Source organism: Achroia grisella, unplaced genomic scaffold (genome assembly GCF_030625045.1).
Source record: "Achroia grisella isolate CSIRO2021 unplaced genomic scaffold, CSIRO_AGI_Agris_v1 utg1360, whole genome shotgun sequence".
Taxonomy (NCBI): Eukaryota; Metazoa; Arthropoda; class Insecta; order Lepidoptera; family Pyralidae; genus Achroia; species Achroia grisella.
Window position 1 is genome coordinate 2369740 of NW_026712626.1, and position 15241 is coordinate 2384980.

At 37.6% G+C, this 15241-nt stretch overlaps 1 protein-coding gene across 1 annotated transcript in view; it reads left to right on the top strand.

Moving 5' to 3' along the window:
• The window catches only part of LOC131855246 (uncharacterized), a 53196-nt gene that overhangs the window by 3217 nt on the left and 34738 nt on the right, over positions 1-15241 (top strand). The window contains exons 6-16 of the mRNA XM_059206489.1: positions 1113-1207; positions 1972-2041; positions 3199-3390; positions 4818-4948; positions 5533-5629; positions 6133-6262; positions 7809-7904; positions 8343-8481; positions 11628-11726; positions 13375-13520; positions 14748-14849. Coding sequence (XP_059062472.1) covers positions 1113-1207; positions 1972-2041; positions 3199-3390; positions 4818-4948; positions 5533-5629; positions 6133-6262; positions 7809-7904; positions 8343-8481; positions 11628-11726; positions 13375-13520; positions 14748-14849 — 1297 coding nt within the window. The remainder of the gene's footprint in view (positions 1-1112; positions 1208-1971; positions 2042-3198; positions 3391-4817; positions 4949-5532; positions 5630-6132; positions 6263-7808; positions 7905-8342; positions 8482-11627; positions 11727-13374; positions 13521-14747; positions 14850-15241) is intronic.

A 15241-nucleotide genomic window follows, 5' to 3' on the forward strand; every position in this document is an offset into this window, starting at 1 on the left:
TCTAAAAAATTATAACAAGTCACACAATATAAATGTTCTACCCAAGTGATTGTTCAAAAACTTGTCCTCAGAAATAAAGAAAAATTGCAACATAATACTATCTATATTCGATCCAACTAATTATTCTAAAACAAATACTCGGTCAGAAATATAGAAAATTTGCAGCCATATACTGCATTTTTTTAACACAATACTAATATGTTTGTCCCAAGTTCTAAAAATTTTTCTTGATCAGAAATAAAGAAAGTTTGCAGCATATGTCATACTATACATCTATGTTCACCCCAACTGATTGTTCTCAAACTTGTTCTTGGTGAGAAAGACAAAAAAAATTCAGCATATGTCAAATTCAAATTCAAATTCAAAAATCATTTATTCATGTAGGACATTTTAGCCGCTTATGAACGTCTAATTTTTACATTCTAATTTTATTTTTTTCCCTACCGTCCAGTTCGGTATATAGATCCAATTGAGAAGAACCAGCAAGAAACTCAATTGAATTACTTTTTTTTTTATAGGCCATTTTATTTACAATGTATTTTTATATAGGTGTCTATGTCATTAACATTAAATGAAAATTCAGTGCATGAACAACTATTGCCATGCACACTCGTCATTCAAGTAATCGTTTAGTGAGCAATAGGCTTTGCTCAGTAAATATGATTTAACAGATGTTTTGAATTTATTTAAGGGTAATTCCAACATATCCTTTGGTATCTTATTGTAAATTTTTATACCTATTCCCATAAAAGACCTATTAACTTTTTCTAAACGATACTTGGGGACAGCAAGTTTGTCTTTAAATCTAGTATTAATATTATGAATATTGCTGTTTTTTGGAAATAAGTCAAGATTTTTATGAACATATAGGATATTTGGATATATAAATTGAGAAGCAACGGTGAGAATATTTGTCTCTTTGAATTTCTCTCTTAATGAGTCACGACTCTTCATACAGTAGATCGCTCGTTAAAAAATATGTACTTGGTCAGAAATAAAGAAAAATACGACATATGTCCCACATTACATCTATGTTCGTCCCGATTGACTTTTCAAATATTTAACATGAAGGGGGATAAAAAATTAAATAAACATTAAATGTCTTGTTACAGAGGTCGGCGACGGAGACAAGTGTGTCCAACGAAACAGGACTCCGGCATAGTCTGCTCGGACGAGTGCCCCGACTGCTCCGACTCCGAACTAAATGGTCAGTAACCTAATAAATAATTCAGAACAATTCAAACAGCGCCATCTAGTCTCAAACTAAGCACAGCTGGTGTTATGGGTACTAAACAATTGATATAGATGCATAGATACATCTATTTTGTAAATACATACATATTATACATAGAAAACAGCCAGACCGATACAAACAATCATCATCATCTGCTTCTTCCTTATCCCATTTATTTGTGGTCGTCGTAATATGTTTTTCGCTTCCATTCATCTCTGTTCGCAGTCATCGCGTTATTTACCTCCTTTCTTACCATATCATCTTTCACACAGTCCATCCATCTCTTTTTCGGCCTTCCTCTGGCCTTATAGCCATCCACATTAATATGTAACACCTTTCTTATAATATTATCCTCGTTCCTACGCATTACATGTCCATACCATGATAGACGATTATTCTTCAACCTCTCTGACACCGGCGCCACTTTCATACTTCCTCTAATGTATTCATTCTTTATCTTATCCATTCTTGTCACACCGCACATCCACCTCAACATTTTCATTTCACCGATATTAACAATCATCATCAAACTCATGAATATAAATGTTTGTGCCGTATGAGGAATCGAATCCGCGACCATCGGAAGTAAGGCGCTAAACCAGAGACCGGTCACCGGGGTCCCCAAAGTGCGTTGGCCCGCATCTGCCGTATCAATTATACGGCCCTGTATAATTGATACCGTGGTAGCTACGCCCCTGGCTAGTATATATATATAATCGTTACTTGTATTGTTGTAGGTGGTCCAACTAGTGACGGTGTTAGGAAGTCGGACACCGTTGAGATTGATGACCAGAGCTTCTACTGCAGGTAACAGCAAATGTCAAAGGTCAAAAAACTGACATCGAGCTGTACGTGTTGTCACTAATGGCAGGCACAGAATACCAGCGCCGTGACAGTTAGCTGTCACGGCATATGCTGAGTGTCAGCCATGTTGCCAACCATATTTAGAAATAATATAAGATAAATTATTATTGTAATTGTTCTAAGTGTGTATGTATGTATGTATATATGTATATGTAAAAATGGTTGACAATAAATGTTTTTCTTTCTTTCTTCTTCAACAGCAATACTTATATTAATGGAATATTATATATATTTTTGTAAATGCATTCTAGAAATACTAAGATATTTTTATACATACATAATATTCGTAGAAAACACAGAAATTGTTTGCATCGTGTGAGAAACGAACTCGCGACCGTCAGTAAGGCGGTGTGCTAAACCGCTACAGCACTGAGGCCGTCAATATACGTATGCGTTTTTTTTTCTTATGGATGATAATGGAATGGTGCACCCGCCTGCTCTAACGGTTTACGCGGGCACTAGTGGAGGATGATAAGATGAGCATGAGGTCAGGCCAGTTAGCCCATCGTGCCAAATCCACCAAGAACTTATCACGATGGTTTCCAGGGGGAACCGCGTGGAGGTCAACCTGACATGGTACATTGCTAGCAATAGGATCATCAGTCCATATCACTAACAACCCCCTTTCCTCCCATACGTATGCGTTGCATCGTAGTATTCTAATGAAACAATAAAACATAAAGATATATAAACAAGGAATGAATAGAATGACCACCAGCATATGCTATTGCAAAAGCAAAAAGTCTAATCTGTGTTCGTAACCTGAACAGACCAGTCCCCACAAGCAGCAGAGTTCACGAGTATGACGGATGAGCCAGCCATCATTGCACTCAACCATATTGGAGGGAGCACGTTGACCCGACCCACTACGCCGCCACAAGTTTGAACTTTATAACGAGCACGACTGTTTCAAGTTACTCCACTACGTCATTTATATTATTTACAGTATAGAGGCTGTAATAATCACAGTTTTCACCCATTACAATATTTTTCTTTTTTTTTATACCACGTAGGCAAACAAGCATACATCCCATCTGATGGTAAACATATTATTACTCGTTATTTACCTAATATATATATAAATTTAATATTTGTTACAGGTGCCCTGAGCGTAAAGAAGCAATGAAACCAAAGAATTTATCGTTAAGTCGAACAGACTCGGAGGAGAAAACGGAACCAACCGGAATCGAACTGGTGAACTTCATCAAGGAAACGTTGAACAAGAACGCGAGGGATCGCATGACGTTATTGAGGATTGAAAAGGAGTTGCACACGCTTGTTAACGATACTGGGTTGGTATTATTATTATTATTATTATTGGGTGTTAGGTTATTAGGTTAATAATTATTATAATGTTTGATTTTACCTGGAGAAATCTGTTACGGAATACCAGGGGTATCCAGGGGTACTACCAAACTCGTACCGGGTAAAACCCCAAGTTGTACCTCTACCATTTATTGCCGGAGCATTCTTCCGCAAGTCGACTGTGCAAATACGAATTCTCAAATATTTTGGTCACATTAGACGGAACGAATACTGTATGGAGCCGTTAATGATATAAGGTTGAGGGCAGACGTTCTCGGGGTAGACAAGCAACGAGATGGACTGACATTGTAAGAACGGCTACACAGCAGTCCATGGTACAATGTTCTCGTGCAGCCAAAAACCGTACCAGGAGGCAAATTGCAAGGAGCTCTGTCGCTAAGGACCACAACGATACCATACCACAAGGTATACCATCATGAAAGCCACGACCACTCTGCCAAGAGTGAATGACTGAAGAAGAAGATTCTTCCGCAGCTCCGTTGGGTCCCCTATCTCAAGAGACGAGTGGATCTCTTCTCTTGAGATGAAATGAAGATTCTTCAGAAGAAGTAGCGCAGGTACACACGTGCACCTTCTTAGGGCTACGATGTCGACGGGGAAGCAACCCCCACGGCAGCCGCCCCTGGCCCTTGTGGAGGGAGAACAACATATCTTCTGCGTCTAGTATTTTTAATCTGCCACAAGTTTAGCTAAAAACTACAAGGAAATTCAACACAATACTTATTCTTAAGAATTAACTAGCTTTGGAATGAACTTCCTGCCGAGGTTTTCTCACGAGACTACAGCATGGGGTTTTTCAGGAAGGGTATATTAAAGTTTCTTAAGAGTCGGCAACGCGCAGGTGGCACCCCTGTTGTTTCAGGCTACCATAGGCTACGGTAACCGTTTACCATCAGATGGGCCGTATGCTTGTTTACCACTATCAGTGTAAATATGCTGATAGGCACTCTTAAGGGTCGGCAATGTGCACGTGACAACCCTTTTGTTTCAGACGTACATAAGCTACGGTAACCGTTTGCCATCAGATGGGTCATATGCATATGGTAAACATACCTTCATAGATGTAAATACGACCTCGGTGGTCTAGCGGTCTAGCACACCGCTTTACGACCAATGGTTGCGGGTTCGATTCCTCGCATCGCACAATCATTTGTATTCATGAGTATGATTTTTCGTATCGGTCTGGGTGTTTTCTATATATAATATGTATGTATTTACAAAAAAAAAATCTATGTATTTGTATCAGTTATCTAGTACTCATAAAACAAGCTTTACCTAGCTTAACTTGGGTCTAGATGGCTCTGTGTGAATTGTCCTGAGATTGTTATTGTTAAATATTTCCAATAGCTGACTTTTACAGCACCGTGATTGTATGATTTTTTTTGTGTTCCAGCCGGTGTATAGTCCGGTTTCCGGTGATGACGTCATACGGCCGGATGTTGGTCCACCGGTGCGCGTCGCTGTTCCAACTGTCTCACCACCTCGACCAGGTCAACAAGACCTGTGTACTCGTCTCCAAGAGTGGTTAGTGGACTTTATATTAACTTTAGTACCTTTTTATACTATTTTTTTATATATATATTTTACGGCCTTGGCGGTCTAGCGGTTTAGCATACCGCTTTAATTCCGTTGGTCGGGGATTCGAATCCTCGCGTGGTATAAACATTTGTTGTATACATGAGTATGATTGTTCGTATCGGTCTGGGTGTTTTCTATGTATATTATGTATGTATTTATAAAAAAACGGTTACAATATTCCATCAACTGGTCTAGGTGGTTTAGAGGTTTAGTACACCGCTTTACTTCCGATGGTTGCGGGTTCGATTCCTCGCACGTTACAAACATTTGTTGTATACATGAGTATGATTGTTTGTATCGGTCTAGCTATTTTATTTGTATATTAAGTATGTATGTATTTACAAAAAAAACTCTAAAGTAATTATATCCGTTGTCTAGTACCCATAACGCAAGCTCTGCTTACCGTGGGACTAGATGGCGCTGTGTTAATTGTCCAGGGTTATTTTTTTTATTTATTCTACATATATATATCAACAGTTATACTCTATCGGACATTTAGGACCTTATTATGAATGTTTTGTTGTTGTTAGGTACGAGTGGTGGTAGGTTGCCGTGTACCAGCTTCAAGGAGTGGTGTACGAGTACGTTTCCACCGTCACCCCAACGGCACAGCGACACACATGCCAAGTATTACAAATTCTATATTAATATATTAACTAAACCCGATACTTAGTGTTAGGGAAAATACTATATGTGGAAGCGTCTGTCGCATACCTGTAATCTGCGGATTTCTTTGGCTTTTAACACAGGTCAGGGTCTCGATGATTTTTTCTCTAGTTTTCCAATTTCCTAGTAGTTTCACTCAGTTTTAATTTATTTTATTTTTGAAATAATGCGCACGTCATTGCCTCAGTACGGTAAGTTCTGTCATACGCAGGGGGGGGGGGCAGAAACTAACGGACTCTATCTATCTCTATCTAATAATCTAATAATCTGTGCTTACTATGGTACAGGGTACATTTTGAACACTTCGTTACTATATTTTTTTATATGAATAAGTGTAAAAATTTACAATAAGATACCAAAGGATATACTGGAATTACCCTTAAATTCAAAACATATTTACTGAGCACAGCCTGATTTAACATTTGTTTTGAATGTTTCATTTATTACTGTTTGTGTAATGTCAGGTCAATACTGAAGCGAGACACTCATTCCCTGGACGAACCCGGCGGTGGGTCGATGTCGAGCGCCCGCAGCAAATCATTGGAGCAAAGAGAACGGGAGTATGAACGTGTGCGCCGTAGGATATTCAGCACGGTAAGTATTTGTTTTCGTCTTTGTTTACGCCTTTTAGTGAGAAGAGGATCTTGCTGGTGTAATCAAACTCGGAGATTCCAGGCTAGTTTTTTAATTAATTGAAAATAGGTTTACAGTGGTTGCGTGTGATAATGCGTATAATGATCGTTAGCGAATTTTGAATCTGAATTGTAACCGTCGTAATTTTGTCTCTGGCCCACTGAAACCTGACGATGCAGTGTGTATAAAATATAATATTTGGGCCACAAATTAGTGCAACTGCGCCTGAACAGTCTTTTTTTTTTTATTCTTTATTGTACAAAAACACGTGTACAAAAGGCGAGCTTAATGCCATATGGCAATCTCTACCAGCTAACCTTTAGATACAAATAGAATGCGTTGTACAGTAGTGGCAAACTGTGACAATAAAAACTGTAATAGATATAGAAATATAATATACAACTGAAATATACATAAATAAATAAAAGTACTATGTATGATATGGATATAAAAATTACACAGATTAAAATAATATATACACAATAGATATAAATATGATATATAATGTACATATATATAATCTGTATATCTTTCATCGTAGTGAGGAGTTGGTCGGCTCCGTGGATGCTTCTGTTCACCTGTTAAACTGATAAAAATTATAAATTAAAAAAATTCTAATTATAAATATCTTTATTCATGAAGGTCTATTACAGACTCTTCTGATATGTCAAATCTACCGTCAGTTCGGAATGATTTCAAGATGAGGACAACTGAAAAGAAACTCAGCTCGTATTCTTTTAAAAAAAAAATGTATAAATTTACAATAATAAACAGTCATTTAAATTCGGATTTGGGAGAATAGAGTGACCATAAGGATGTGCTATTACAAAAATCTAAATATATAACTCAAAGGTGACTGATATAGTGATCTATCAACGCACAGCCCAGACTACTGGACGGTTCGGGCTGAAATTTGGCATGCAGGTAGATGTTATGACGTAAGCATCCCCCAAGAAAGGATTTTGATTAATTCTACCCCCAAAGGGGATAAATTAACGCGAGCGAAGCCGCGGGCAAAAGCTATTATAATATAAAGAACTGATTTTACTTAAACAACGTTTAACTAAAGTTAGTAATTCGTTTTATAGTAATTGCGTAAGGAGAGTCTGTTGTTAATCTGCCTGAAAAAAATGTAAAAAAAACATCTATTTACATAAACTACAATCCACATTACTAACAATCCCATTCTCCCCTAGCTTGGGACACCTCCGATCGATCCCCCGTCCAATTCAAACGGTGATCGATATTACGACGGCCTGAGCCGAGGTTCGGACCCCTAGCGGTGCCCTCAGACCAAAGTCGTATCCGTCAGGCGGGAGTTGGCCTTCAGCCGCTCCATAAGCCCTTCCTTTGGTTTGGAGTGCCATCTGCACTCGCCCCATAACGTCCGGTGAAGCTGTAAAGGCCAGCTGCGGCCAACAGCATTAGAGTAGTCCGAAAAAAAAAGTAGCTTGGGACTAGATGGCGCCGTGTGAATTCTCCAGGGTTAATATTATTATTATTGCAGGATAACTGCTCACAAGATGAATCTCAGTGGCCGTGGACCAGCTCGGGACCAGTGAAAGTTCTTACGGCCGAAGGTGGAAGGAACAAGTTGTTAAAAGTAAGTTATTAACTTCCTTTCATTCGTATCTTCATGAATGAAAAATTTAAAAAGGTTTTCATAGAAATAATTGTTCCTCTCAGAGAAAGAAAATAACAGTTACATAAATGGAGGTCTAGTGGTTACCACACCACGTCCAATGGTCGCGGGTTCGATTCCTCGCACTGTACAAACATGTATTCATGATTGTTTATATCGGTCTAGGTGCTTTCTATGTATATTATGTATGTATTAACAAAGAAAAAGTATCACTGTATTTGTATCAGTTATCTAGTACCCATAACACAAAACTCTGCTCAGATTGAGACTAGATGTGCGCTATGTGAATTGGCTCTATTGCACCGTGTATTTTGTATGGAAAAGTTCAAAAATATATAATAATTAAACAAAAGTGAGTTACATAACTTAACAGGACTTTATATTACATTGTATTGACAGGTGCAGTCGCTGGAGAGCGCCAGTGGCAGTGGTAGCACGTTGCGGCCACGTGGCGCGGTCTCCAAGAGTCACAGCTTCGGCGGATACGGCGGACACGCCCCCCCACACGCACCCAACGCCAGGCTACTCAGCAGACAAGGTCGGCTACATTCACATGTTTATCATTACATAGTCTAAAACAAAGTCGCTGTCGCTGTCTGTCCGTACCTGTGTATGCTTAAATCTTTAACTACGCAACGGATTTTGAAGCGGTTTTTTTTAATAGATAGAGTGATTCAACAGGAAGGTTTATGTATATAATACATGTATATAATACAACATTTGTGGGGTCTACTAGTATACTAGCTGACCCCGCAGACGTCTTTTGTATATATATGTATATCCATGTAAAGTTTAGTGCTAATAACACTATTAAAAATTGCATATAATATATTAGTTGAAACAAATGTTTTGTCATATAAATTAAAATCGCTATTTATTATAGGGGTTGATGGTAGAAGTGTATAAATTTAGGGTTGTATGTATTTTTTAATGTCACATTTTAAAATTTTAATAAATTTTCATAAAAATAAAAAATGTATATCTACCCCTAGGTAGACAACCCTTATCACTTAGGGGTATGAAAAATATATAGAAGCCGATTCTCAGACCAATAAATATATATGCATATTCGTTACCGTTACCATAACGTTCGTAAAACCGTCGGTTAAACCGCTTCGGAGGAGTCTGGTAGCGCCGCAATGCGAGAATTTTATATATTAGATTGAAATATAAGCGTTTTTTTTAATATAAATCGAACAAACCTACAAAGTTCAAAGGCGAAATATGTGTCGATTCAACGGTCTGAATTTGATCACCAATAAAGAAGGTAATAATCACCAATAAGGAACGACGCTTCCAGTAGCGGTGGTCGGGTTACCGCACTGTATTTTTATGGTCTCACACATGCTAATGGTAGCGGAATAAAATAAAATAATGTAGATCGAATAGAAAATCATTATTGAAATAAACTTACATTGAAGCACTTTTGAATAGTCATCACATATTTTTTATTCTACCGCTCATTCGAAAAGTTGTCTCATCACAAGAAGAATGAGCAAGAAACTTGCGTGTTGCTCTTTTAATAATTTTTATCCTTACTCTACATTTTTAAGTTGAAGTGTGTGAATACAAACTACCAACTAGCACTAATTCAATTAAATACTCAAATAGAGAAAATATTAAAGTACAACCAACTGGTTGAGAACTGTATAAGAGTGAATCAGTTGAGGTGATTTGAGGAAACCAGTCCCTACAAGCAGCACTCGTTCATCAGTATGACGGATCACATTAAATAATTAAATAATTTTAAGCAAAATAACATCTAATTCTATAAAATATGACCAATCAGTAATGCAGGTTGACTTGTATGACATAATGGAGCTTCTAATGAAACTCATAATAAAATAAATATGACCCAGGTATACAAAAAGCAAGTATATATGCAATGCGACTATTCAATGCATCTTGGTGCTATTAAAATACATCAGGCGCTTTAGGCCTGAACACAGGTAATAATGCTGAAATATTGGTATATGAAAAAATATACGGTAAATATCCGTAACAGGTCAAAAATTCAAAATATCTTTATTCTTGTTACATGAATAATACAGACTCTAATGATATGTCAAATCTATATATATATATATATATACTAGCTGTCCCGGCAAACGTTTTGACATATAAATTAATAACGCTATAAAAAAATAGGGGTTGATGATAGAAGGGTGAAAATTTAGGATTGTATGTATTTTTGTATGTTGTATCATAAAAAAATAGAAACTAAAAAATACACATAACAATTTAGGGGTGGACTACCCCTAACATTTAGGGGTATGAAAAATAGATGTTGGCAGATTCTCAGACCTACTCAATACGCTCACAAAATTTCATGAGAATCGGTCAAGCCGTTTCGGAGGAGTATGGGAACGAAAACTGTGACACGAGAATTTTATATACAAGATATATTAATATATATATATATATATATATGCATATGTGCTAAAATCACTATACTACCGACGCCGTCAGATTATGTCTATTTCTTTTAGTTTCAATGTTACGATCAATTCCTTATATATGTATATATAATAACCATATGAAATAGAGAGAGCATGACGTCAGGTCAGTTATCTAATTTCCAAAAAACAGCAATAATCATAATATTAATACTAGATTTAAACACAAACTTGCTGTCCCCAAGTATCGTTTAGAAAAAGTCAATAGGTCTTTTATGGGAATAGGTATAAAAATTTACAATAAGACACCAAAGGATATATTGGAATTACCCTTAAATAAATTCAAAATATCTGTTAAATCATATTTACTGAGCAAAGCCTTACTCACTAAACGATTACTTGAATGACGAGCGTGCAAGGCAATAGTTTTCATGTTCGGGATTTTCATTTAATGTTAGACATAGACACCTATATAAATACCTATGCATTGTAAATAACTGGATTTAAAAAAAAAAGTAATTCAATTGAGTTTCTTGCCAGTTCTTCTCAATTGGATCTATATACCGAACTGGACGGTAGGGAAAAAATTCTAAAGTAAAAACTTGACGTTCATAAGCGGCTAAAATGTCCTACATGAATAAATGATTTAAGAATTTTGAATTTGAATTTTGAATTTTAATATAACTGACTTGACTTCATGCTCTTTCTATCATCCTCTATACGATGCCGGGGCGGGTTGCTAGTAAGCTATATTACTGTAAAGTTTCATCGAAATACGTTCAGTAGTTTTTGTGTGAAATAGTAACATCCGTCCAACTATCCATACATACTCACAAAGTTTCGCGTTTATAATCATCATCATATGCTTCTTCCTTATCCCATTCATTTGTGGTCGGCGTAATGTTTTCTCTTCCATTCATCCCTGTTCGCAGTCATCTCGTTATTTACTCCCTTTCTTACCATATCATCGTTCACACAGTCCATCCATCTCTTTCTGTTGAGAAAACTCTTTTGATATTAATATATTTAAAGTTTTTTTCTATTCTATAATCAAAAATATAAAAACAAAATTATATTGTGTCACTTCAGTATCTACCATCTTACCATTAAATACATTTTTGCAGTCATAAATAGTTTTACTACATATTTCTACAACACTTTCGGTCTACCTCTGCCCTTATAACCATCCATATTCATATGTAACACCTTCCTTAAGATATGATCTTCATTCCTACACATTACATGCCCATACTATAATATTAGTAAGATTAATCTCATGGGTTGGCAGGTGACCTGGCTTCAAGCAGCTGGCGAATCTCCCCATCCAGTTCGGGATACAAGACCCTGAGTTTAAGAAGTACAGACTCTGTCACACCGTCCCCTACCGGTAAATATTACAATCATATATATATATATACATGTAAGGGATAGGTTGGCCAAAACGAAAACAGCTGATTCAGATGAATGATCTGAATGAGATGGCAAAGTATTTTCCCACCGGAAATGCACCACAGCCATATAATTAACGATTCTTAGTTTTGACGCTGCGCAATGTGATTTTACAACGAGAAGTATCGCGGTGATACGTCAGTTCAGAACTGATCAGCGCGGGGAAGGATTTTAAATCGAATTACATTGATGTTTTATGATATATTATTATTTCTTTATATTATTACAGAATATCATAGTTCACATGGTTTTAAAAGAAAAAAGAATTAAAAATTTCCGGTAAGAATTTCCACTGGTTTTCAGTTCAGAATAATGGTCTGAATTCACAATTTCAGTTTTTGCCAACCTCTCCCTTACACCCAGTATACTAGCAGACCCGGCCACGCGTTGCTGTGTCTAAGGTTCTTGAATAAAATAATATTGCGATGTAAGCTATCCTATCTTTCAAGTTGGATCAAATTGCACACAATGTGCAAATCAAATTTGCAATCGGTTCAGTAGTTTAGGAGTCCATCGCGGACAAACAACGTGACTCGTAATTTTTATATATAAAAATGACGGCTTCGGTGTTCTAGTGGTTTAGCACACCCGTTTTACTTCCGATAGTCGCGGGTTCGATTCCTCGCACTGAGCAAAATTTGTATCGGTCTGGGTGTTTTCTATGTATATTATGTATGTATTTACAAAAAAAATCTAATTATTTATATCAGTTGTCTAGTACCCATAAGACAAGCCCTCCACTGTGGGACTAGATGGCAATGAACACAGGTTCATTGTCCAGGGATATTATTATCTATACATATAAATAAAATTGGAGTGTCTGTTTGTAATATTGAAGTAACCATTTTTCACTACATGCATATGAATATAAATACGATACACACACCAAAATAACATTTTTTTACAATGTTTGTCTGTCTGTCTATTTGTTCCGCCTAATATCTGAAATGGCTGGACCGATTTTGACGGGACATTTTTTGGCAGGTAGCTGATGTAATAAAGAGTAACTTAGGCTACTTTTATTTTAGAAAAATAAAGTTTAGTTTTACGCGGATGCAGTCGCGGGTACAGCACAAATATATAGGGAAACTACGATTTGTTATTCACGAAATGTAATATTCTCCCTATACATGAAAAAGTTACTTTATTATTGGCATTAGAACAATATCAATGCAATAAGTATAAGGTTAAAAAAACAACTGAGTATAGCATGAGACAAACAACTATAAATAAGTATATTGAACCGGTGGTATACAACTATTATGGTGAGAGACCAAGAAGGTACATTACGCCACGAATATTCAATAAAATTTATAACGAAAACGATTGTTCAAGTAAAGAAATATTTAAATTTAATTTGAAAAGATGGTTACTCGAGAAAATGCATTAGTATAAGTTCTATATTATAGTTAAATTGTAAATTAAGTATAAGTAAAAATGAGCGTCTTTATTCGCCAACAAACTGCAAAGCAGTTTGGCGATAATTGTAAAAACAAATTGTATATATGTAATCCTTATAAATAAAAAAAAAAAGCTGTTTATAAAATGAAACTTGAAGCGTATTCTAAAATAGTGGTATATTACAGGTGGAGCCAGTCCGGAGCTCGGCTCAGGAGTAGTAGGAGTGGAAAGTTGCTCACCGGGACCTGCGGGCCCCGCAGACGGCGGTGTGGTATGGGCCGTCACAGACATGTCGGCCGTGCCGCCTGGAGCACTCGTCATACACCCCCAGGTATACAAGATCGCCTATTGACTAATCGTGGCAGTATTACTTCACCGCACTCGTCATACACCCCCAAGTATACTAGATCGCCTATCGACTAATCGTGGCAGTATAACTTCACAGCACTCGTCATACACCCCCAGGTATACTAGATCGCCTATTGACTAATCGTGGCAGTATAACTTCACCGCACTCATCATACACCCCAAGGTATACTAGATCGCCTATTGACTAAACGTGGCAGTATAGCTTCACCGCACTCGTCATACACTCCCAGGTATACTAGATCGCCTATTGACTAATCGTGGCAGTATAACATCACCGCACTCGTCATACACTCCCAGGTATACTAGATCGCCTATTGACTAATCGTGGCAGTATAACATCACCGCACTCGTCATACACCCCCAGGTATACTAGATCGCCTATTGACTAATCGTGGCAGTATAACTTCACCGCACTCGTCATACACTCCCAGGTATACTAGATCGCCTATTGACTAATCGTGGCAGTATTACTTCACCGCACTCATCATACACCCCCAGGTATACTAGATCGCCTATTGTCTAATCGTGGCAGTATAACATCACCGCACTCGTCATACACCCCCAGGTATACTAGATCGCCTATTGACTAAACGTGGCAGTATAGCTTCACCGCACTCGTCATACACCCCCAGGTATACTAGATCGCCTATTGACTAATCGTGGCAGTATAACTTCACCGCACTCGTCATACACCCCCAGGTATACTAGAGCGCCTATTGACTAATCGTGGCAGTATAACATCACCGCACTCGTCATACACCCCCAGGTATACTAGATCGCCTATTGACTAATCGTGGCAGTATAACATCACCGCACTCGTCATACACCCCCAGGTATACTAGATCGCCTATTGACTAATCGTGGCAGTATAACTTCACCGCACTCGTCATACACTCCCAGGTATACTAGATCGCCTATTGACTAATCGTGGCAGTATAACTTCACAGCACTCGTCATACACCCCCAGGTATACTAGATCGCCTATTGTCTAATCGTGGCAGTATAACATCACCGCACTCGTCATACACCCCCAGGTATACTAGATCGCCTATTGACTAATCGTGGCAGTATAACCTCACCGCACTCGTCAGACACCCCAGATTAATAAAAGATGTTTAATTAAAAACTTTATAAGATCTATGTATAAAATCTGTCTATTTAACTTTGTAATTCTAGTTTCATATTACAGACGGGCCGACCGCTGACCAACCCGGATGGTACCATCTACCATTTCGACCCAGCCAACCCTCCAATACTTTACGACCCAAGTGTATACGTGCCGGGTGAAAAGGTAAGTCCATAGACAATATTTAGTTGTTATACGTTCCGGCCTGCTGTTTTGTATGGATCAGAGTGCTGGTCCATAAAGGCGAAGGATGAGAGGCGACTGCATGCAACTGAAATGAGAATGTTGAGGTGGATGTGTGGTGTGACAAGAATGGATAAGATAAAGAATGAATACATTGGAGGAAGTATGAAAGTGGCGCCGGTGTCGGAGAGGTTGAAGAGTAATCGTCTATCGTGGTATGAGCATGTAATGCGTAGGAGCGAGGATAATATTTTAAGAAAGGTGTTACATATGAATGTGGATGGTTATAAGAGCATAGGAAGGCCGAAAAAGAGATGGATGGACTGTGTGAAAGATGATATGGTAAGAAAGGAAGTAAATAACGAAATGACTGC